We start from the raw sequence: 22,403 nt of genomic DNA, 5'->3' as shown, positions 1-22,403 counted from the left end.
CGCCTCTTCTCTCTCTTCTTGGTTCTTCATCGGCCGTCGTGAGGACTAGTCTCTCTCGGCTCGAGCCCGTGTTGACGATATCGCGCGGGACCGTGGTGCAGCAGGAAGCTGACGCTGGCTCATTGAACCCTTCGTTCGGTTTGTGTTTGTGATCCGGGTGCCTGCCGGCGTTGTTATCCAGACGTCTGCACTGGGGCTTGGATGCCCGATGCAATGTATGGCCATCATGCCTTCGCCACAGCAGTCTCGACCAAGTCAATCAGGCAGCTTCTCCCTGTTCCCTGACTCCAGCACCTCGGAACCGCCGCAGACAGCTCGAAATCTACATACCCCCCGCGGGTGGCGGTCCGAGTCTCGGGAGAGGAGGCCGCAGGCGCCCCGGGACCAGAGGGCGGCCACGCCAGATATTCCGCAGTCGCAGACGCCGGAACAGCCCCCATGTTCATCCATGGGTTCGGAGCCCTGGCGACGAGAAACGCCCTCGAACTGGCCGTTAAGCAACGGGACACCGGGGCACCACGGCGTCGACAGCACTTCGGTCCAGCAGCCCCGAAGTATTCGCGACGTCCCCGGTCGGACGGAGACCTCCTTTTCGGAAGCCAATACCCTCGTTCGCAGCAACAGCGGGCTCTCTAGAAGCTCCGTTGCAAATCACCCTCTCGGTGACAACTCCTCGTCTCCTTCTCGCTCGCAGCCGCTGAGGTCCATCTTTCCAACTTACAACTCGGCTTTGTCGCTCGGCCAGCAAGTTTACGCACCGACGCCAATGGGGTCCGCGCACATCACCCGCGCCGTCATCACCAGGCCATCCGTCCACGAGGAGCCGGAATTCTCAGAGAGAAGAGGTGCTCCGGGCCGCAGTCCGCCGTCGAGCCCCAGGCGACCTGCCGCGAGGGGACGCTGGCCACTGAGAATACAAACGCAGCCGCCCGCGGTGATCCCCACGCCCTGCACGACAGAGGACCTCAAAGGCCTCTGGAAAGTGGCCAACGGGTGGAAGGCGTCTGCTTCCGAGTCGAAAGTCTTCTGCTTGAAGCTGTCCAAGCAGAAAGACGCACCCGTGTACACACTGTCATCGGCGTCTCTGCAGCCATTTTGGAATCTGAGACTGGATCCCACGTCTGCCGCGGCGTACGCCAGCCTCACAAGACACGACCCGGCGAAGCACTACAAGGCACCGAAGCCAGAGGCCGCGTCGTCCCGCAGGGCTTCGGAAAACAGCGTCAGCAGACACTGGTACGAGGCCCTCGGTACGACACTGGAAGAGGAATCTCGCAGACACCCGCCCAACGATGGCCTCGTCGCGCTCCTCATGCCAGCTGCGGCCGCGAGGATAGCCACTGACAGGGCGGACGATGCGGCGTCCGTCATGGCCGCTGACAACGAGCGCGCCCGGCTGGTCTGGGATGGAGACTCGGCAACGCACTTCCTCGTGCACAATGCGCTGGCCAAGCCGTTCTGCATAACCGTGGACCGAAACCCGGCGTACTCGCGCGTCGAGTACACCCTCGAGCATGACGAGTCGCCCAAGCACTTGGCCAGGCTGACGAGAGACGGCACAGGTGGCGGCTGGATCGAGCTTGACACCAGCGTCGCGGCCCAAATCGAGTCCTTTTACATCCTTGATGTCGTCGTCACCGCCCTGCTGCTGGTCGCTGCGAGAGAGGACAGGATCTCGCCGACGCCTATGGACGCCTTTGAGCCCCCGCCGCCACCGGCTGTCCTTGTCGCAAAGCGCCTTTCGGGAAGATGGAGTAAATTGAGCATGTGGGGACAGAAAAAGGGTAAAATGGAGGCGTTTGAAATCGACATCGAAAGCCAAAATGACAGCCTGGGTAAAGGGCAACGCGGGAGTCGGTCCTCGGAGAAGAGGCTGCCGTTCTTGATACGCGCCCTGATAAAAGTGGCAAAGGGCGTGTTCAGATTTGCTATTTGGGTCTTGACTGCTATGTTGAATGTCGCTGCGGGGGTCTTCAAGTGCTTGTATTCTTGTGTGGGATCGAAATATTAACGCAACCATGTGAAAAGAGTATATAATGAGACATGTCGGGATTGTTGCAAGCAACTTGAACCCCCAGTCGGAGGTCTTTCTCGTTTCTTTCTTTCGTGCTGCTGTGAGTGTCTCCCCGTGGCCGGCGGATTGTTGATGGTCTAGGTGAAAAGAGCTATTCGGATGGAGAAATCAAGCATATTCCGTGATAGTAACAAACCCCAAACGCCGAAGAAGATGCAAACAATACAATAAGCCGACACGTAGTCTCTCTTCTAACGCTTTCTTGTGCGAACCATGATTTTCTTTCCTCTTCTCGTGTGTCCTCCAGACGTCGCTGTCTTGGCCATCTTGGCGCGCTGCACGTCAAGGTGTGCCTCGGCGTCGTTGAAAGCCTTCAGCTTCCGCTTGGCATTTTCAAGCTGTCTCTTGAGTCTTCGCAGTGACTTGGCCCGTTCGAACTCTTCGTCATCCTCCTTGTCGACTGGAGCAACGCCGTCTCCCCCTCCTTCTTCTTGGTCGTCATCGTCATCCTGCTCTGCCTCCAACTTATCCAGCATTGTCGCCTCGCGTTCCTCCTCATCGTCCAAGAAGATAATTTTCCTCGCTGCCTTGGGTTTCGCGGGCAAGCGTTTCTCGTCATCGTCGTCGTCAAAGTCTACGTCATCTTCCTCAACATCGTCGCTGTCAAGATGCTCCAATCCCCTTGTCAAGACGATCTGCTCTTCTAGTCTCGCAATCTCTTTGACAACCACCTGTCGCATTGTCCGGATATACCCCAGGTCCTGGGTCTTGAGCAGTCGCACGGTGTCGACGTCCATGGCCCTGTTGCCACGGTCGCCTTCGAGCTTGCCTGTCCAGCTCTTGCCGTCCTTGATTCGCGATCCAGCGCCCTTGCGGGACATCATCCCAAAATAAAACTCATCTTCGTTTCGGTCAGCGGCCTTTTGTCGCAGCGATTGGAGCTGGGCCTTCTTCTTGTTGAAGTCCTTGGCTCGGAGAGAGTAGTCCTGCTTGCGGTTAGGAACAACCAACTATTGACTTCATGGGCCGTTTGAGCCTTGTCTGCTTGCCTTGTGCTTTTCGAGCAAGCCCAGCCGGCGACGTTCCAGAGGCTGGGCACGCTCACGGTGCGGGCGCCGCGCCACAGCGTTACGCATGGATGACATTTTGACTCCGGGAAATCTCTATTGTGACGGCAAGGTTGCTGCGAGATATGAAACAATCGAAGCTTGGTCGAATGGTAAGGGGTGTGTTGGCTTGCATTTGGGAGCCAGCTTTTTCAACCCAATGGTGAAATTCCGAGTGCGGCAAGAAACCCAAATTATTGGCGGTGAGAGGTTCCGTCCGGTGGGGGTGGTTCTTCGTTCGCGCTTCAACACCATAGGCCTGCATTCACGCACGGCACGACCACCCTACATAGACATGCGTGACATCTGGCACGTCATTTGCCAGCCCCCAACTGGCGGCTAATGGTTGGCCAACAGAGTCGCATTCCCTAAACAAGTCTCCCGCATCACGAATGCTCATGACCAATCGTGTTGTGTACGAATGGCTCCGTGGAATCTTTTTAAGCGCGGCCGCTGACCACGACCTAAACCGTGGCCATGCATCTCACCAATCACCCGTTTCCGCCATCGTTGTCAATGGCGAGCCAGCGAGTTCGAAAAAGACGGTTTGCAGATGATATCTCGCCGGCTGATCCTCCTATAAAGAAGCGTAATACAAACCGCACTCGAGTTGACGCTCCCAATTTCCCCCCTACTTTCTACGACGGATTGTCCAAGCTTCCCCTAACGCTTGATATCTTACGGGAACTGGATCGACGGAATAAAATACAAGGCCGAAACACGAAAAATACAGTCACTACTCTTTCAATACCAGACAATCTTTTCCGATTTTCCAGACAAGGGGGGCCAGACCTATGCCATCTTCGAGGAGTGAGATTGATTGTATATATCGACCTCAAGAGCATTCACTGACAAGATGTAGTATTCTGGTGCAGAACCAAGTCTTGCCACTATGAGCCAAATTCCATCCAGTTCATCCCGAAGTCGAGTGATGCAGTCCACGACAGTGGCGAGTAATTTCGCTATATGGGGGAGATGGTCTGCGTACGATCAAGGCTTCTGGCAGCATCTTATCGACCACAAAATCTATCCTGAGGGGTGTGGGCCTCCAAATGGTCTGCCCACTTTCGAACCTAGCGATCTTGACAGCATCAGAGAAGCCTTATCTGCTGACAGAGCTTCTTTGTCTCCATGCCAATTCACGCAGTCTCAATTTCAGGACTTCGAACGCAAGAACAACCGAGCGACTTTCAAAAACGACATTATGACCACTATCATCCCCATTCTTTGCGGTGATTCTAGCATACACAGTCAACAAAACGTACTATTTACAGAATTAGAGCCTATAACGACTGCCGGTGCCGTAACGCCTAAGCCTGATTTTTTTGATGGCGCATCCCTCGTCGACATTAACCACAACATTAGGAACGATCAAACATTCCAGTCCAAGGTCATTCCTTCAAAGCATGCTAATGTCCCAGTGGCTGTGAATTTCTTCTTTATCGGAGAAACTGGAGGGGATAGTTCCGTGGCACTGAGGCAAGCATGTTATAATGGAGCATACGGTGCTCGAGCCATGCATGCTTTGCAAAATTATGGAAAAGTTGAGCCGGCATATGACGGCAGTGCCTACACGTTTACCTCAATATATGAAGCTCCCTCTAGCACGCTTCAGCTATACGCCCACCATATTGTCGCTCCCGCTAACGCTGGGGGACCGCCAGAGTACTACATGACTAAAATACGTGGCTTCTATTTGAAGGATAGTTATGCTTCTTTCGTCGAAGGCGTTAAGGTTTTCCGGAATGCGAGACAACTGGCTAAAGAGCACCGTGATCGGTTCATCCAGGCTGCAAATATGAACACTCTTGAAGCTCAAAACCAAACAAACGCCGAAGAACATGAATCAATGTCACAACAGGATGCCGATGACGCACTTCAGGGAGGGGTAGCGAGGACAGGCACAATTAATTCCGAGCCTGGTTCTAATGCCTCCCCGCTACAGTTGCCTGCAGACGATGATTCACAAGATCTGTCGACGGTACTTGGGTAAGAAGACCTATCTTGAGTTTTGCGTCGAGTGTCACTTCTAACTTCAGCAATGAACGCCTGTGCAGGTCCAAGCGTGCCAGGCAAATCAGCTCACCGGATAACTCCTGGGGGCGTCGGTCCTCCAAGAGCCGTACGCGGGATCGTATCAATCAGCGACCATATGGAGACTCCCCTGAAGTATCTCTTCCGTCGTTGCAACCTCCTGAGCTGCCAGCAAGTCAAAAAGGGCCGGGAAGAAATTCACAGGCTACCAAGGAAGGAAGAGGTGTCGGCGACCTCGCTTGAAATCTGGCCGAGCACGAAAGCTGAATCATTCGATGAAAGCGAGGGACCGTGGACAATGTCAATTTACCGCTTTGTTTTTCTTTCATGTCTTCAAATCACATCATGCAAGCACACACGAGCTCGATGGAGATGGGCCAGACGAGTCTAGCGCGCTGGTCATGGTCGTAATTGTATCATAGGGAGCCTCTTGTTGTGACGACTAATGGCAGGTGCGTCGTAGCCTAGCCCAACAAAACTGTCATCTCGATTATTTCGAGGAGCGATGGCGAGTACAACGTTGAAAAGTCGTGCTCAAGAGGTTACTGTGAGGTAGTTTACACATCCCATCTAGGAATTGTTTCTCTGAGCCAGTCTATGAGTAGTACTAGCTAATACAGTATATAATACATGTTTATACAAGGGCCGATCCGTGTCGACTAGCAGCTATGAGGAATTTATAAATCATTTGGACTTGGACGCGAGTTGCAGCCCATACGGAGCAAGCTGCCCGTTATTCAGCTTGCTTGGGGACCTCACAAACGGATCCTCACCTTTCATGGTCTTGGGAAACGCAATCACATCCCGAATAGTGGATGTGTCCGTGAGAAGCGCAACGAGTCTATCGAACCCGAGGGCAAAGCCAGCGTGAGGTGGACACCCGACTCTGAGGGCGTCAAACAAGTGTGAAAAGTCTCTGATTCGGTCGTCCGTCATTTTCAGCACACCTCGCATGATGAATTCCTGAACATCTGCAACGTGAACACGCTCGCTTCCACCGCCAATTTCGACGCCGTTCAAAACGAGGTCGTAGGCGGCGCTCCGAGCTTGCAAGGGCTCAGTAAAGAGAACCTCGAGGTCCCTTTCTGAAAGCGGCGCCGTGAACGGGTGATGGGCCGCGGAGATTCCAGCTGCGCCACCCTGGCCGGGTTCCCCTTCTTCAACGGGCTTGAACATGGGAAATTCTGTGATCCATACAAATTGTAACGAGTCGGGGTCTCCGAGTTTGGGTTTTTCCATGTAGCCCTCCTCCACGAGAGCTTTCCAGAGAGCGGTTCGCATGTCGCCGATTTTGGTGGATCCGAGACAGTATTGACCTTTGGGTTTTTCGCGAGCTTGGAAAACTACCAAATCGCCATCATTAATTTCCTGGCCCTGGGAAACTTTGTCGAGCAGAGTTTCGTATTCGAACCCCACGGAGGAGAATCCGGACAAGGGCTGTCGAGAGTCGTGAATGAGTATTTGGGGTTTGCCGTCGGGATTGTTGGCTAATGCGGGTGGGAGACTGTCCATAAATTCAATGACAAATTTTCGAGCGTCTGAGGGCGAACAGTCTTGCAGTCTGAAGACGAAAGCCTCAATCAGAGGATCCGAAAGGTGTGTAATCATGCTGACAAAGTTGCGATAAGGTTCGGCATCTTCTATAGTATGTATCTGTACAGTATGAGTGCGGGAAAGTCGATGGACACTTGTCTTTCATGCTTACTCTGTTGGGGATTCGCAAGTCTGGCTTGTCAGAGCCATATGCGGCGATACTTTCGGCAAATGTGAGGGTTGTGAATTTGTGAGCAGGTTGCTCTTTGGCTGGCCCGTCGACTGGCCCGGGCTCATCGACAATGGTGGATAAAAGTGGTATTCTCTCTCCACGTATACACTTGTAGCTTCGAGCTGGTTGAAGCCGTGAAAGTGCAGCCAGCAAAACATCATTTACATCAGACTGAACCTGGGCGGCGCCAGCAAATGCCCATTCCATATCGAGCTGACCTTTCATGAGTATAACCTTCAGTGTATTGTATAGATAGCAGCACGCACCTGAGAGAACTCTGGTTGTCTATCTGTTCGGGAGTCTTCATCTCGATAGCACCTCGCCCACTGCATGTACCGACTAATACCGCTCGCCACAAGGACCTGTTTATATTGCTGAGGGCTCTGACTGAGCGCATATGCCGTTCCTCTTTGTCTGGTCGGGACCAAGAACTCACGGGCCCCCTCGGACGTGGATTTGAAAAGGGTGGGCGTCTCAACATCTGTGAATCCCTTTTCCAGCAAGCTCTGACTTAACTGACCCTTAAGCCACGATCTGAATTTTAATCTGGCCCGAAGCTCAGGATGGAACCGAATTTGCAGGTGTCGTTTTGAATGAGGAAATTGGACATCGGACGTGACAATCAGATCCGTTGGAACAGTGCTCAAAGATTGAATATCGATAAGATACAGGGTTCGTTTGGGCGAGGAACTATTCTGGTCTTGGGCAACTGATTGTGGTGGCGGCTCTGCTTTCGCGCGGACAACGACTGGGGCAAATGCAGGAATTTGTCGAAACTTTTCGTGCAATTTTGATCTACCGGCGGCATGGGAGCACAGCTGGATCACCTCATCTGAAACTGTGGTGAGGTCGGCGAACGAGAGGTGCTTTCCGACATTGCGACGCTTTCCAAGAAAACCGGCTATGACGTCGGGATCGTTCTGTGCCAATAAATCGGAGCCTCTAGCTAACGGATAATTTAGTAGCTATTACATATGCATGACCGCAATCTAGGCCTACACTGGTTCCAGGCCTTTAGCAATTGTTCCTTGTTGAGGTGTTGTGCCTTGCGGCCAGCCGCATCGGACTCATGCGCATAAAACCTCAAGGCGCCATTGCGAGAAATGAGTGCTGGTTTTGAGCGATTGCGAGCGCTGGAGAGTAATAAACTCCAGCAGCGACCCGGATGGGACATTGTTGTCAAGACTGGAGGCTGCGGCCCGGCCACAATCAAGGAACGGCTTGACTATGAAGATCAGAAGAGGACGGTGACATTGGTGAGCTCGAAGCTGCAGCCAAACGGCCCGCAGAGTTCAAGCAGTTCTGCCAGGAAAGTCCGCCGAGACCCCACCGACCCACAGCCGCTTTAAATTTCGGCTCCTTCCAATCGTGGATTTTTTTTTTCCCTTCTCCTCATGAACCCTTCCATTCAAATAAGTGTATGTTCACCAATCTTCCAAACCAGACCCGACAAAACACAGTTACTGACCGCATTTTTGCAGATGATGAGACTTTCGTGCGTAATATGATGCAGATGCCTTTCTTCCGACCCTTTGAACTCTCCCTTTTGGGCTTAAGTGGTTCGCTGGCGAGGCTTGAATTGGTATTTTGAAATAGGCGTCTGACACACCGACCTTGTTGCATTTCGGACGCGATGAAAAACAACTCTGATTTATTATGAATGGAAACTTTTTTGGTCTTTTATTTGGGAAAGCCTGGTGCCAGGAAATGAATTTGGCGGTTGATTTTGGACTGATGACTCGTTGTCTGCTTGATATGTGATCATGCGTAGTCCGTATGCTCGCGATGCGGCAGATGTCTTCTGGTTGAGGCGTTCTGGGAGCTAAGTGGCAGCCCGACCGACGTGTTTATTGAAGCGAGGTCGGACGCCCACAGGCCTGGGTGCGGAACCTGCAGTAGTTCAGCAGTATTTCGGATCGAAATTCATTTTATTTATTAGCATGTCCTAGCAATAAACGATGGCCTTGGCCACCAATTTGCGTTGTCTTAGGCGAGGGAGGCTGTTAGCCTTGGGCGCATCATCCTAGTATCGTCAGCTGTTGCTGTGGCATTAGTCCTGCAGCATCTGATTCTCTATGATCAACCGAGCCATGTCCATCGTGCATCTTTATCCGCCCGGCTCCAGAACGGCTTGCTGCCAATCTGTCTAGTCTGGGGGCACGACTCTCGATTGTTGTGGATGTTTGGATGTTGCGTGGACAAAATGGCCCCACTCGTCTTCATCGGCCCCCAGCGCTCCACCCAAGGTCCATTGCAGCCAGACGTGCCCGAAGCTCACCTCGTCTCCTCCATCCATCCAGCCATATCCAGCCGGGCCCTTCTTCCTTTGCCATCCCCCTGTGTCATCAGCATTTTTCCCCCTTAGCCCGTGGCGAGGATCCTCACCTATAGTCATCCAAGCGTGACACGCATTTGCACCATGTCGGGCTCCTTTGAAAAGTCCGTCAAGGGCGCAACCAAGATCAAAGTACGTACAAGCGAATTGCGTCCCGATTTCATCCGCCCTCCCTCCCAAGTCGCCTCAACAACAGCAGAGCCGCTAGACTATTAGACCATCTGCCCATGACATACTGACCGATGTACCTCGTAGAACGCGCCTCCCAAGACGAAATACATCGAACACATTCTTGTGGCCACGCACTCGGGCGACGCCGGCGTAGGCGAAGTCTTTCGTTCATTACAACATCGGTTGCGCGACTCAACATGGACGGTCGTTCTCAAGAGCTTGCTCACCACGCACATTATGATCCGAGAGGGCTCACCAGACGTGACTCTGTCATTCCTCGCCAGGCATCGTAACGTTTTGGGCGTCGGACATTTTGCCGATGGTTGGTCATTCGTGAAGAGAACGGAATTCGAACCGGGCTGACAATTTGGCGCTTCAGCTCAGACTCAGGGCCGGAACATTCGGCACTACGCAAACTATTTGAGCGAGCGAGCGCGGGCATTTCGCGACACCAAGATTGACTGGGTCCGCAGCAATGAATCGCGATTGGAGAAGTTAAGTGTCGACAAGGGTCTGCTTCGAGAGGCTGAAGTCGTGCAGAACCAATTGTCCGCTCTGGTCAAGTGTGATGTGAGTCAACACGTCTTATTCGGCCCCAGCACCAATAGCTCGCTCATAGCCGTGCATAGGTCCTCGAAACGGAGCCCGAGAACGAAATCACCATTGCCATCTTCCGATTGTTGGTCTTGGACCTGTTGTCGCTGTTCCAAGTGCTTAACCAGGGCCTCATCAACGTCTTAGGTTTGTCCGGCCGACAAAATGCAATTGCCTCACAAGTCTCACACTCACATGTTCAATGTAGACCAGTTCTGCGTCATGTCCAAGACGGATGCCCAGAGAGCTTTGGAAATCTATCGCACATTCACGCGACAGACGGAGCATGTTTCGCAGTATCTGAACTTTGCTCACATGCATGAACATCAAACGAGAGTCGAAGTCCCCAAGCTCAAGTACGCTCCAATCACCATGATTCGTAAGCTAGAGCGCTGGCTCAAGGACCCTGATTTCGAGATTAATCGACGTCAGTTTCAGGCCGAACAGGATGCAAAGAAGAAGGTAACATCTTCCAAACCGGCCAAGATCGACTTTCCCAAGCCGTCATCGCCGAATCTGAATGACCCTTTCCTTCGTGGTCCGGATACCAAGGCCGACAGTAAGCCACAGGCGAACAAGGGCCCGGAGCCTGATCTTATCGACTTCTTCGACTCAATCGAGCAAAAGCAGACCACTTTACCGGTCAACTCGCAGCCAGCCTCTATGGTGCCTGGATTGGCGTCTCTACAGCCCCAGTCAACGGGCATGCCATTCCCTCAGAACGGCTTCGTGCCGCAGCAAACTGGTTTTGTACCCAACAACCTGTTCCAGCAGCAACAGGACGTGGGTGGATTCATGCCGCCGCAGCAGCCTCAACAGCCTCAACAGCCTCAACCTCTACATCCTAGCTTCACCGGCGCTGGTTTTGGGGGCTTCAGCACGCAGCCAAGCTTCCAACCTGGTGTACTTGGCCCCATCCCCCAGAATTCAGAGGCCACATTCATCAACCCAAACCAAGGCTTCCAGTATCAAGTTCAGCAGCAGCAGCAACAACAACAACAACATGAACATCAACAACCATCCTTGCAAACCGCTCAGCCAAACCCTCTTCAGCCAACGCCGACTGGCACCACCAACCCATTCCGACAATCAATGATGCCACCTGCCAGCGTGTCAGGCAACTCGTCGCCATTTTCCTCCCCCGGTCAAACGTCCCAACAACTCCAACGCCATTCTACGAACCCCTTTGCTCGCTCTCCTACCCAGAGCACATCCCCTTTCCAGTCTGTGGCTGCTATCCAGACTCAACCCACCGGGACCAACCCCTTTGCCAAAACGCAACAAGTCCCGTCTCTTGACCAGTCTCTAAATCCAGCTCCTCTCGGCCCCCAACCAACAGGTACGACGAACCTATTCCGCCAGGGCGCGTTCGTCAACCACGCCACCGGCATGGGGTGGCAGCATAACCAGACCACTATCGGTGGCGGGCTGGATCAACTCCCTACTGTACCCGTCTTCCCGCGGCCGGCGCAGCAGACACCCTGGCAGCAATAATCGCATTCTTTGGCCCCATCTTTGATTACGGCCCAATCTCAAGCCTTTTCCATGGTAGTATTGTCGAACTGTTACGTCTTCCTGGTGGGCTATTTTAAGGTATTCTGATATTCGCATCAGCGAGGCGTTGTTTGGATAGGAGCGGAAGGAAGTGTGAGATTTTCATAGCGACTCGCTGCAGTCTTATCGAGTAAACGGCCAAGTTGTATCAATCAGGCAGTCATAAGAAATCATGTTCATACCACCGCGTCGTCAGGACGAGTACATAATCGCATGGCAAGGGAGCCAGAGTGTGTGCCTAAAAGCGGGACTCTCGACGGAGAAGTATCATCGTTATACTGCATTGTACGGGCACATGCCTCGTGATAGCCAAGTCTATCGTTTCCCACAGTCTGTAGTCGTGAATGGCAGAAAGCCATTTCGTCCAAGATGCCATTTTGTTGCCAGCCAACCCAACCCAAACGCCATTTTCATGCCCGCCTGCGAGAAAGTACGAACGAAATGAAATTTTTAAAAAAAAGAAGAGTAGAAAAGCACTTTCCGTAGTCCTCTACAACGCATCGCCGCCGTCCAGTCTCCCGCCTGGAGCGGCAGCCTCGCTGGAGCCGGCAGCAGCAATCCGGTCCGCATCGTCGTCGGCGATGAACACGCCCAGCCCCGAAAAGGCCTCGTACAAGGCTCGCGAGATGTACTCGTCGGCGCTGTACCCGCCGACGAGATAGTCGCTCTTGGAGCGCGTCACGTCTACCCACTCGCTGTGGTACTCTTGCAGCCTGTCGTGCCCCAGGTCGACTCTGCTGGGCGCGAGGCGCAGGCCCCCAAACGGGTCGTAGGGCCCGTTGTCGTCCGCCGCGCCGCGCGTCTTGTCCCGCAGTCCGCGGATCGACAGCCCGCCCGAGGCGTCGGACAGCGCGTCCCTCGCCGCGTCCCTCCTCTGCTGGCCTCGCTTCTTGAGCATGATCTTGTCCATTGTCTCGGCGGCGCGGCCGGCGTCGGCGCTCTGCAGCGAGTCGAGCATCTCCTCGCGGAACCGCGCGGCGCTGGCCTTCTCCTCGGCCTCGTCCTGCAGGTCCCGCAGGCGCCTTTGCCTGGCGGCGTCCTCTTCGGCCGCGAGCCGCCTCTTGCGCGCGTCGTCGGACGCGCGCGCGAGTTTCTTGTTGCGCTCGATCTCGGCCTTGTGCTGCGCCTCCCAGGCGGCCAGCTCGCCCTCTGCCTCGCTCTTGGCCTCGGGCGTGCCGCTGACGAGCTTGAACGTCAGGTCCTCCACGTACTCTAGGTACTTGTTGTACGAGTCGAGCGTGTCGAAGTCGTCTTCGACCTTGTTGAACACCTGGGCCACGCGGCGGCGTATGTCCACCTCCCGCTCGACGGTGAGGTCGGCGAAGAAGGCCGACTTGAACCCACGCAGGCGCAGGGTCTTGCGGCACGTGGCGTAGGGACACTGGTTGGGCCCGTCCTTGAAGATTCTGTCGACGCAGGTTTTGCACATGCGGTGGTAGCACTCCGGGTTTATGAGGAACTCCATGTCCCGGTTGAAGTAGCGCGTTGTTTTGCACACGGGGCAAGTCTCGTCCTGGTCGACGACGGGCGCACCGAGACCCGTGGAGGGGGCGTGGCGCGCGCCGGTGCCGTTCCGCGACATGTCGGCGTGGTCGGGAGGCTTGAGAGGCTGAGATGGAAGCCTCCGAGCACGAGGTGCGCCGTGACGCCGGTGGTTCAATGGCCGTTCTGGTGCGTTGTCGTTGGGGGAGATGACGGCGCCTCGAAGTTGGCAGGTGCCAGCTTGCTGGAGCTGTGGCCGCCCGGTTTGTCAGCCAATTACGGCGCTTGCCACCAGCCGCTGGGAGCTGGCAGAGGTGGTTGCTCGACAGCTGCTGCCCCGCCAAATCTTCAAAGAGCGCGACACCACATCCCACATCGACCAGACAGACTTCGTCACCGCGGAATTTGTACCTTCAACCACACACTGTTTCGAGAGAGCACACAGGATGGCTGACATCAAAGGTGATTTCTTTTCACTACACCACGCCCACTCAGGACCCGACATGTGCTCTGACGTAGCCCAGTTGAGCTGACCCAACGCGCTAGATCCGTCTCCAGCCGAAGAGGCGGCTGCTCGCGCCAAAGAGGCTGAAGAGCAAGCTGCTCTGCCCTACAAATGGCAGCAGACTATTGCCGAGCTCAACGTCACCTTCACCGTTCCCGGAAACATAAAGTCAAAAGATCTCGTCATCGACATTAAGAAGCAGAGTTTGACTGCGGGTATCAAGGGCCAAGACCCAGTCATCCAGGTACATTCAATGCTCCCCCCAGACAGCCGTTTTCAGGTCCCCGAGCACCATTAGAGCTTTGAATACTCATCTGCCATAGGGCCATCTCCCCCATGCAGTTCACGTCGACGACTCGACATGGACCGTGTCCACCAACACCGACGGTACCAAGACGGTCGAAATCCACCTCGACAAGGTCAACAAGATGGAGTGGTGGGCTCATGTGGTCACCTCCGCCCCTACCATCGACGTTACAAAGATTCAACCCGATTCTTCGAAGCTCTCCGACCTCGATGGCGAGACGAGGGGCATGGTCGAGAAGATGATGTATGACCAGCGTCAGAAGGAGAAGGGTCTGCCTTCGTCGGATGAGCAGAAGAAGATGGACATCCTGAAGAAGTTCCAGGAGCAGCATCCTGAGATGGACTTTAGCAAGGCCAAGATTCAATAAGCCGTTGCGCGAAAGGCCTGTGGCGGCCTGTTTGGTGTCGTGTCGTGTCATCAAAAGTGGATTCTTTATCAAAACCAAATACCGATTTTCATCCTGATTCAAGTGCCGCGGCTGCTCGTTCTAGAAACGCGTTGAAATCCCGTATTTGTTGGAGAAGGCCACCGGTTGAGCTCGTTGAACTGATCTGGTCCGATATTTGAGCCAGTACCAGATCGAGATTGCCCAGATCGGCTTCCTTCTCCTCCTCGCGAGATAGTTCTGGGGCTGCCCGACCCTGTTCAACCGCCAAGTCGATGTCGTGCATGAGGGAGGACGCATTTAGGCGAGACTGGGAAGAAAAGGCATGTTAGGCCACCATCAACTCCCAACCGCAATGCAACAACTTACTGTTGATTCCTTGCTGTCGGCTTCATGTTTGATACGGACGGCATCCATCCGCAGCGCCACTTGCTCCCTCTCCCCCTTTAAGCGAATGATTTCATCTCGCAGGGCCAGCTTCTCCTTCTGAACATGACGGAGCCGTCTGCGTAAAGAATGCCAGTGGTTTAAATGGATAGCCTGGCATGTCGTCAGTAAAGCGCCCATCAAATTCAACACGGCGGGACTCACATGCTGGAGCAGCCGAGAGCCAAGCTCTTCTCGGTACGCTGCAATAGCACGCATCCTAACCCTCAATTCCTTCTTCTTGCCCAAATCATCAGAGGCCTGCACCGACTTCCGGAGGGTTTCCAAAGTCGATGAAATCACTTCTTCGCAGACCTGTGCGAAGACATCTACTACCGTCTCTCCACCGCGGTTGGCAAACGGAATCTCTTGCTGTAGCTCATCTTCGTCATCGGCGCCCTGGGCAAAGTTATTGACAAACCGTTGGACGGTGATTTCAATCGCGGCGTCGTCGTCTCCATCACTCCCCGTACTGTGGCGTCTCGTCCTTTGCTGTGGCTTGGGCCGTCTCGCAGGTTGCCTCTGGGCTGCCGGGCTTCTGCGGTGCCTCTTTTGAAGGGGTTCTTCGGGCTCATTGTCTTCTGATTCCTCAGAACCCAGTTCCGGAGACCGCGTCACGTGAGGTCTTGGACGCTTTACGCCGATGGATTGAGCGGCCCTTCGATCGTCTATCTCTACGGCTCCTTCATCGGAATGATCTGATTCCTCGGGCTCCTCGGGCTCCTCGGGCTCCCCCCTCGCCGCTTCTGGCCGCTGTTGCGGTGGACGGATGCGAACTTGGTTGCTTGGCGTCTCCTCCCGCTCTTCTTCTGATTCTTCAGGGACTGCTGGAATCGATGGCCTAGCGACAATACTCGGACGCTTATTTGCCAATGGAGATGACGGTTGTGCCGTTGCGTCGTCTTCGTCGGTTATGTCCGGTGTCCGACCTGTGGGCGCTGCGGTGATGTATACCGCTTCGTTGATGCGCTGCCTGTGACCGCTCCCAGGCTTCCCAGCTGGACTTTCCGTGACTTCTTCTGTAAAATTACTGACCGCTGCAGCTTTTCTCGGAAGCACAGCGCTTGAAGGAGGGCGCACCGGCTCTGGTTCATCCGATACGGGCCTATCGCGTTCAGACGGCGCTGACCTCGGTGCGCTTGAGCTTCGGGCGCCAGGCACATCCGCGCTTCCGGGGGGCTGGTACGGAGACGCTGTGTCCTCTCGAGTACCGGGCGCATTACTAGTTTGCCTGCTTGGAGGGCTTGTACGAGCAACCGGCTGCGCGGGCACCGAGCCGGGCGAGCTTGAGCTTTGTATTGCCGGCCCGGTGGCAATGCCGGGGATATCGAGGCTGAGCGTATCGTTGTCGTCGACGTTTGTCCGCCTGCAAAGGTGTCAGTCAGAAGACGGGGCGGCCAGGGGGTTTTCAGCACCAAGCACGTACCCGGCACCACGGAGTCGCTCGTTGAGCTTCCCCTCGCGACGTTCCCTTCCTGTTTTTGCTCGGTCATCATCACATGGTCGGGGGGCTGGGAAATGCGCCGTAAGAGGCTTACCTGTTGCCATTCCGGGGGACGAGTGAGCGCGTTATAACATGCGAAGAATGGTATGCCGTGCTCGCGAATGTTTGTCGACACCCATCGTGAGCGTACGCAGGGGATGTGGTTGTGGTGATGATCGGGGTTGATGGTCACGGACGCGAATGTGGTTGAGCCGGACGCGTCTCGGTCGTCGTTCCTGACAGTGACGTCGTGGGGCATAGCGGCTCTGGCAGAGCTTTTGGGTCGCACCGTTGACCCCACTGTGCTGGAAGAGACATGGACCAATTGGCTGCGGCCAATGGTTTCACTTTAACCTGACGACACTGCTCTTCTGGGCCGTGGTAGACCATGTTGCTTGCCATTGCGGACTTATCCTGGCGTAAGTCATTGCATTTCAGCCTCGGGAGACTTGTGTCTCCAATGTCCATACAGCGGTCGGCGAAGATAACTTGATATTTGTATCACGCATCAATGCCTGCCACCACATCTCTCGGCTAGTATTTCTTGTGCTAATATGGGATTGTGGCCCGCACACACTCGACCCTCCTGGCACATCTACACCTTTGACTGCGCGAAATTCTGTATCATTTTTGATGTCAAGCATCCCTTTGCCGCTCGGAGGGTCGGACCGTGTCGCCTCCCGCAATGTTCAGATACGGCCCGGTATCAATCTTGATTCAGCAGGCATCAATCAGAATGGCGGAATTAACCCGCGTCGGTGCCACGTGTTGGCACTTACTGTATGACGATGAGATACGGCTTTCTGGCCGCGACAGTCACACAGACGAGCATTCGCACGCCGCACATGGTTGTCGTCTTTTCGTCCAAGCTTATTTTTGTCCTTTTCGTTTTGGTTTCATGAAGCAAATATGCCGGCCTGGAGGCGATTTTGGCAAAGAACATCATCACCACGGTCTGGTGCTGTGCCCGTGGTCAAGTTCGGTCTTGTGCCGGCCTTTGTGGCACGAACCAGACACCTGTTTTACCAGGTACGTACTGGGTGTGGCGAGATGAGGGTGAAGACGTCGAGTACGTACGGATCAGCACTCCGTATCTCAGACGGGTAGTCCTTATTTGAAGGCTGCCCTTTGTCTGTCCTCGCGGGTCATCCCCCGGCGGAGCGGGTGTCAATCGATACTGGAAAGCAGCCGCTCCTCGTCATGGCGTCGCAGCATCATGCGCAGGACTACTGGAGTTTCCGGGTAGGTACCCGGGTAGTCAAGTTTAGCTGGACGTCGTGATTTGCGTTGAAACGTGCACTCTGGTGGCCCCGCGCACGCCAAAAGATTGAAGACATTTTCCACAGCCTGGCCTGACCGTCTCTGTTTTGGCTGGCTCGGGGCCAAACCGCTGGCAGTACGGAGTGCACAGTGCATGGTACTCCGTACTCCGTACTCGGTACCCTATTTACTCCGTACTTAAGTACTCCGTACCCTGTTATTTATTTACTCCGTGCGGAGCATTGACTCCAGGGTCGGGCAGCCCCACCGGGTCGGTGCAACCAACCACGGCCCAATCAACTGACACAACTCGAGCTCATGTGCTTGCAGCTTTTTGCGACACAAGTTACAACAAGGCATCTCCAACCCGTCATCGCTTGGGCCCGTCTTCTTGCTTCAACGCGAATCTCATGCCCCAGCTGTCATCTTATTCTAGTTACCTCGCTGCTGTTTTGGCTTCCCCTCTGTCAACCCTGGAACAAGTCTGACGAGCACCTCGCTCGGAGCCGCAGCCATGGTAAATTGGAACGTGAGCCACCTAGCCGCCTCGTCCCTTGCTCTCTCCTCTCTCGGCGACAGCAGGCACTGACCAGGTCGTTGACGATCACTAGGTCTTTCGAATTTTGGGGGATCTATCCCACCTCGCATCCAAAGCTATTCTCATATTTGCCATACACTCGAACCGCAGCGCCGAAGGCGTCTCCCCAATCACGCAAGTCCTGTATGCCCTCGTATTTTGCACCAGATACCTCGACATCTTTCGAACAACTATATTATGGAACTTGCTGTTCAAGATCGTCTACATCTCCTCGTCATTCTACACCATCGGCATAATGCAGTGGGTGTACCCGCGCTCGAGGGAGCGCGAGCTCTCGTGGAAGCTAGGCGGAGGCGTCCTCGTCGCCGCCGCAGTTCTGTCGCCCTTCATGATGATGATCTTCTACGACAAGTGGGGTTTCATTACGGTCGGTGCAAGATCCCCCGCACGAGCCTACATACGGAGCTCGCTAACGTGACGGCAACAGTGGATGTGGGTGTTTTCCGAGATTCTCGAGTCGGGCTGCATCCTGCCTCAGCTTCTGCTCCTGCGGCAGACCACGGTGCCGACCGTCATCAACTCCTTCTACCTCGTTGCCCTCGGATCCTACAGGGCCCTGTACATCTTGAACTGGTTCGTCCGTGAGTTCGACGCGACCGGCCGAAAGCCCGAGGCGGTAGCCGTCATCTTCGGCGTCATCCAGACGGCGCTCTACTTCGACTTTGCCTGGGTTTACTACACCCGGCAGCGTGTCAAGCTCCGAGGCGGCGGCATCGTCGACGCGGACGACATGCGCCGCGGCTGGCTGCTCCGCCGCATTTTTGGGAGACACGTGGAATCCGCCGACGATGAAGAAGGCGCTCCCGCGCTGGGCGGCGACGGAAACGGACCTCGACGAGCGGCTCGGCCTGGCTGGGGAGCTCGCGGCATTTCCGTCAGTGCGGACGAGGGCATGTTCGACGCGGAACGCCACCACGATGATGAGGAAGAGGGTTTGGGTGGAGACCACGTCGATCCGGATGCGAAGATGAAGGATCCGGATGAGCTAGCAAAGGCCCTGGACGACGATGACGATGAGGGCCATCCTGTTGCTGCGTCGTCAAAGGGGAGCGCTGGGGCCAGTGTGCCCAACGGCATGCGCAGCGGTGACGAATGGCGAGATTAAGGAGCTCGCCAGCATTGTGGGTGTCGGGGTTTGGCTTTTTTTTTTCAGGATTGGGGGGGGGGTCGGGTTCCGAACATGTAAGTCAGGACAAACACCTTGTTTAGCTTTGGGCGAAATGGGTCTTTTGTAGGTAAATTACGGCATTGAGTGCCTAGGTACGGGTAGTTGGGACATAGACTGCGCCAAGTGTCACATACATCTAACGAATGCGTGTTCAACTGGAAAGGAGAAGCGAATGAAGGTTGTTGTGTTTCTCCAAAAAGGACCCTCATTCTCCGCATCTTCCCGCCTCACGTGTGGAGCGAAACGGAGTCGCCCCAACTACGTACGCAGTAATACGCGAGGTGCCGTTGTGCCTAGGCACCTGGGTGGTAATCATGTGAAAGCGGTCGTCAGCTCACAAAACGTCACACTTCCTCAAAAACCCGAGGTCTGGTGTTTGGTATCCAAAAATTGTATGCGCATTGTGCCCGGCCCGATCAATATTCGTGCCTAGCTAGTGTCCGTCTTCCGCAGCTCCCCGTAAACCGTTGCCTCCCGTATGGCTGCAGCTCTTGCGAATCCATGGTAATCAATTCCGTCCGCCAGAGCAAAACACCGCGCCTCCGCTTTCCCCCGGAAAAAAAAAAGAAGAAGAAAAAGGTGATGAAGAAGAAGAAGAAGACAAAAGGAACATGGGGCCTTTCATGAAGGCTAGCAGGGCACTCCTGGCCCGCTTTCCCCGCCTAGGAACAACGCGGGGACCGGCCAAGCACTGTTGGCCTCGCAAACATCAAGACGTGACTAGAGAATAACGACTCGGAAAGACAAATACTTTGTAGGCTTCTTGGCTTTGATACATGATGTTGAACAAGACGGGTGCGATTTACATGACGAACCGCTGTTCAAAGACTTGGTACAACTTGGGGCTAATCTCGTCGCTGCTCATGCCCTCGACTTCGACGAGGATGCCCCTCTTGGCGTAGTGTTCGAGCAGGGGCTCGCTGGCCTCCTGGAACTTTTGGAAGCGCGCGCGGTAGACGTCCTCGGTGTCGTCGGGGCGCTGTGTCAAAGGCTCGCCCGTGACGTCGTCGCGACCGGGGACGTCTGGCGCATTAAAGGTCGTGTTGTAGACTCTGCCCGAGGGTTCGTGGACCCAGCGGCCGGCGATGCGCTCGAGGATGACTTCGAAGGGCGTCTTGAGCGAAACCGCCAGGTTGATGGGGACGATGCCCTCGAGACTGCTGGCCTGCGCGGCATTGCGGGGGTACCCGTCGAGGATGAAGGATGCCGTGGGGTCCTCGGAGACTTGCGCCGGCGAGAGGGGACGCCCGGCAGCAAAGGCGCCCAGCGTCATGGTGTCGGGAGCTTGCACGTCGGCGGCGGCGGCGGCGGTGGCCTCGGACGAGAGCGTCATGACCTCTGGGGGTCCATGGCTCTGCAGCCAGCCGCGGTTCCGGAGTTCGCTGGAGATGAGGCGGAGCATCAGGTCGTCGGCGACGAGGCCGCCGGCGTTCATGGTGCTCTCGGCCTTGATGCCTGCGGTCATGTCAATGAGGGGTGTGCTTTGATGGGCTTTGCGGCCGGGGGGGAGGGCGGACTGACCGAGGGGCGTCCGGTTCTTGACATTGCTGCGAAGCAAATCGCCGGTGCTGATGGACGCAAGTTGGGGGAACCGTCTCAACAACCGTTCGCTCTGGGTACCCTTGCCGACGCCAGGGGCGCCTACGATAATGACTCTGGCTGCTCTTCTAAGTTGCATTCTCTGGTGAACTGGCTGGTCGATTGGACGATGGAACAGACGCTCCGTCGGGCGGGTGCCTTGGAAGCCGTAGACTCTGGCAGGCGATCGCCGTGGCGTAAGCGAGCGGGCAAGGTTCGTTGAGTCGCTTGTTGGGGGGGCGAGTCTAGTGTGCTTCGGCAACGTCGCAAAACCAAATACAGAATGACAATAATGAAGAAAGAAGCGATGGGTATATGTCGCGAGGGGCGGGCGGGCAAGCGGAAACGACGTATTAATGACGGGCAGGCAACAATGGCTGTGCTAACGGTGGTGTGTGGTCAACGTGATTGTAGTCAGTTTGCGGTCAGACGGACGTGCGGGCGGGCAGGCCCTCGATTGAAGATGCCGAAGCCGGCGGGTGGGTGGTGGCTTGTGGGCGTTCTTGTCCGCGCAAGCAGGTCATATATCCCCTGATGCAGTGTGATTGTGGGTAAGACACTTTGGCCGAGTGGTTAAGGCGGTGCCCTGCTACTAGCATGCTCTAGTGAGGCATTACATTCGTGTGCGTAGGTTCGAATCCTGCAGGTGTCGTTTTTTTTCTTGTGCCCTACTTTTTTCCACTCATCATCGCCTTGGAAGGCACTGTATACAACTCAAGCTCCCATCGGAAAGAAAATTGAGAGATCTACATATAATCACATTTTGGCCTCGGCATTCACTCTGAAACTAATGCGCCGAGTCGCGCAAACTCTCACGTATATGGCACTGAAACCACGATCTATTTACTGAGCGGCAGCACCCAGAATAGATCTTCGTTTTTCGTTGGGCTTGGCATCCGTGCGACAAAACCTTCTTTTTCTCGCCCTAGAGAAAGGCGGCTGGGGCGGCCATTGATATTTATCGCCTACAGCCCTGGATCGTGGTCAACGACGTATAACCAGCTACCATGCCTAGCTGCAAATAGGACCTTCCAGACGGTCGTCAGATAGTCACCGTCGGAAATCGGCGAAGATGACGGAGGACCATCGCCGGATAACTGCGTCCATCTCTGTCAGAGCTAGATGTCTCTGATAAAAAGGTGAGAATAGACTGCTTCAGGTTGCTCACGAGTTTGGTAGGTGGATGCTTCCGAGGCAAAAAGAACACACTTTTACTGCTATTGGACGGGCATCTTTCAACAATGCACAGACGTCTGTATTACCTTGAAGTCACTGAATTGGATGCGTCGGTAATGCTATGCATTATCTTGGTGGAAGATATATCTCAGTGTATCACTAAAAAACACATACGTCACCTTATTCCACAGGGGCTACGACCACGACACTAGGGCAGAAGGTCCCTGCACAAATGGAAATCTTGTGGAAAACGAAGGACCTTGTAAACTAAAGCGTGTTATTGCGATTGAACTCAGGTATTTCTCCAAGCTCCTTTGCTACATGCCTCATCACACGGTTACACTCCGAGTAGAAAAGTAGAGGTAACGTCGTCCGACGGAAGAATGAGCTGCAGTAGGAAACAGGACAAGAGACTGGGCCGGAGACTATGACTGCTCAGCTGCCTGACCAAAAGACTAGATG

General features: G+C 54.9%; 10 protein-coding genes across 10 annotated transcripts; 5 read left to right on the top strand and 5 right to left on the bottom strand.

The window, feature by feature from the left end:
* Window positions 1-226: 226 nt before the first annotated feature.
* On the top strand, window positions 227-2,011 carry MAM_07468 (uncharacterized protein; the record flags this gene model as incomplete). The annotated part of the gene is made up of 1 exon (XM_040826266.1): window positions 227-2,011. The coding sequence occupies one exon, from the start codon at window positions 227-229 to the stop codon at window positions 2,009-2,011; it is 1,785 nt and encodes a 594-aa protein (XP_040675779.1).
* A 254-nt stretch (window positions 2,012-2,265) lies between these two features.
* MAM_07467 (U3 snoRNP-associated protein Utp11) lies at window positions 2,266-3,159 on the bottom strand (the record flags this gene model as incomplete). The annotated part of the gene is made up of 2 exons (XM_040826265.1): window positions 2,266-3,000; window positions 3,139-3,159. 2 exons carry the CDS (start codon window positions 3,157-3,159, stop codon window positions 2,266-2,268), a joined length of 756 nt encoding a protein of 251 aa, XP_040675778.1.
* An 853-nt stretch (window positions 3,160-4,012) lies between these two features.
* On the top strand, window positions 4,013-5,397 carry MAM_07466 (uncharacterized protein; the record flags this gene model as incomplete). The annotated part of the gene is made up of 2 exons (XM_040826264.1): window positions 4,013-5,109; window positions 5,178-5,397. 2 exons carry the CDS (start codon window positions 4,013-4,015, stop codon window positions 5,395-5,397), a joined length of 1,317 nt encoding a protein of 438 aa, XP_040675777.1.
* A 441-nt stretch (window positions 5,398-5,838) lies between these two features.
* On the bottom strand, window positions 5,839-8,093 carry MAM_07465 (Aminoacyl-tRNA synthetase, class II (D/K/N)-like protein; the record flags this gene model as incomplete). Its single annotated transcript, XM_040826263.1, has 4 exons — window positions 5,839-6,807; window positions 6,860-7,132; window positions 7,186-7,865; window positions 7,919-8,093. 4 exons carry the CDS (start codon window positions 8,091-8,093, stop codon window positions 5,839-5,841), a joined length of 2,097 nt encoding a protein of 698 aa, XP_040675776.1.
* Window positions 8,094-9,338: 1,245 nt separating this feature from the next.
* MAM_07464 (ENTH domain containing protein) lies at window positions 9,339-11,513 on the top strand (the record flags this gene model as incomplete). Its single annotated transcript, XM_040826262.1, has 5 exons — window positions 9,339-9,386; window positions 9,510-9,747; window positions 9,805-9,995; window positions 10,055-10,166; window positions 10,228-11,513. 5 exons carry the CDS (start codon window positions 9,339-9,341, stop codon window positions 11,511-11,513), a joined length of 1,875 nt encoding a protein of 624 aa, XP_040675775.1.
* A 550-nt stretch (window positions 11,514-12,063) lies between these two features.
* Window positions 12,064-13,155, bottom strand: MAM_07463 (CDK-activating kinase assembly factor MAT1; the record flags this gene model as incomplete). The annotated part of the gene is made up of 1 exon (XM_040826261.1): window positions 12,064-13,155. The coding sequence occupies one exon, from the start codon at window positions 13,153-13,155 to the stop codon at window positions 12,064-12,066; it is 1,092 nt and encodes a 363-aa protein (XP_040675774.1).
* Window positions 13,156-13,501: 346 nt separating this feature from the next.
* Window positions 13,502-14,234, top strand: MAM_07462 (nuclear movement protein nudC; the record flags this gene model as incomplete). The annotated part of the gene is made up of 3 exons (XM_040826260.1): window positions 13,502-13,517; window positions 13,602-13,804; window positions 13,884-14,234. 3 exons carry the CDS (start codon window positions 13,502-13,504, stop codon window positions 14,232-14,234), a joined length of 570 nt encoding a protein of 189 aa, XP_040675773.1.
* Window positions 14,235-14,322: 88 nt separating this feature from the next.
* MAM_07461 (mannosylphosphorylation protein (Mnn4)) lies at window positions 14,323-16,226 on the bottom strand (the record flags this gene model as incomplete). Its single annotated transcript, XM_040826259.1, has 5 exons — window positions 14,323-14,562; window positions 14,622-14,792; window positions 14,844-16,044; window positions 16,105-16,153; window positions 16,217-16,226. The coding sequence occupies 5 exons, from the start codon at window positions 16,224-16,226 to the stop codon at window positions 14,323-14,325; spliced, it is 1,671 nt and encodes a 556-aa protein (XP_040675772.1).
* Window positions 16,227-17,935: 1,709 nt separating this feature from the next.
* On the top strand, window positions 17,936-19,124 carry MAM_07460 (protein-ER retention receptor; the record flags this gene model as incomplete). The annotated part of the gene is made up of 3 exons (XM_040826258.1): window positions 17,936-17,938; window positions 18,033-18,386; window positions 18,447-19,124. The coding sequence occupies 3 exons, from the start codon at window positions 17,936-17,938 to the stop codon at window positions 19,122-19,124; spliced, it is 1,035 nt and encodes a 344-aa protein (XP_040675771.1).
* Window positions 19,125-19,989: 865 nt separating this feature from the next.
* On the bottom strand, window positions 19,990-20,865 carry MAM_07459 (adenylate kinase; the record flags this gene model as incomplete). The annotated part of the gene is made up of 1 exon (XM_040826257.1): window positions 19,990-20,865. One exon carries the CDS (start codon window positions 20,863-20,865, stop codon window positions 19,990-19,992), a length of 876 nt encoding a protein of 291 aa, XP_040675770.1.
* Between the last annotated feature and the right edge of the window lie 1,538 nt (window positions 20,866-22,403).

This window comes from Metarhizium album, assembly GCF_000804445.1.
Source record: "Metarhizium album ARSEF 1941 chromosome Unknown scaffold_31, whole genome shotgun sequence".
Taxonomy (NCBI): Eukaryota; Fungi; Ascomycota; class Sordariomycetes; order Hypocreales; family Clavicipitaceae; genus Metarhizium; species Metarhizium album.
Note: the sequence above shows the minus strand (reverse complement) of the source record. Positions and strands in the feature narration are given on the sequence as shown.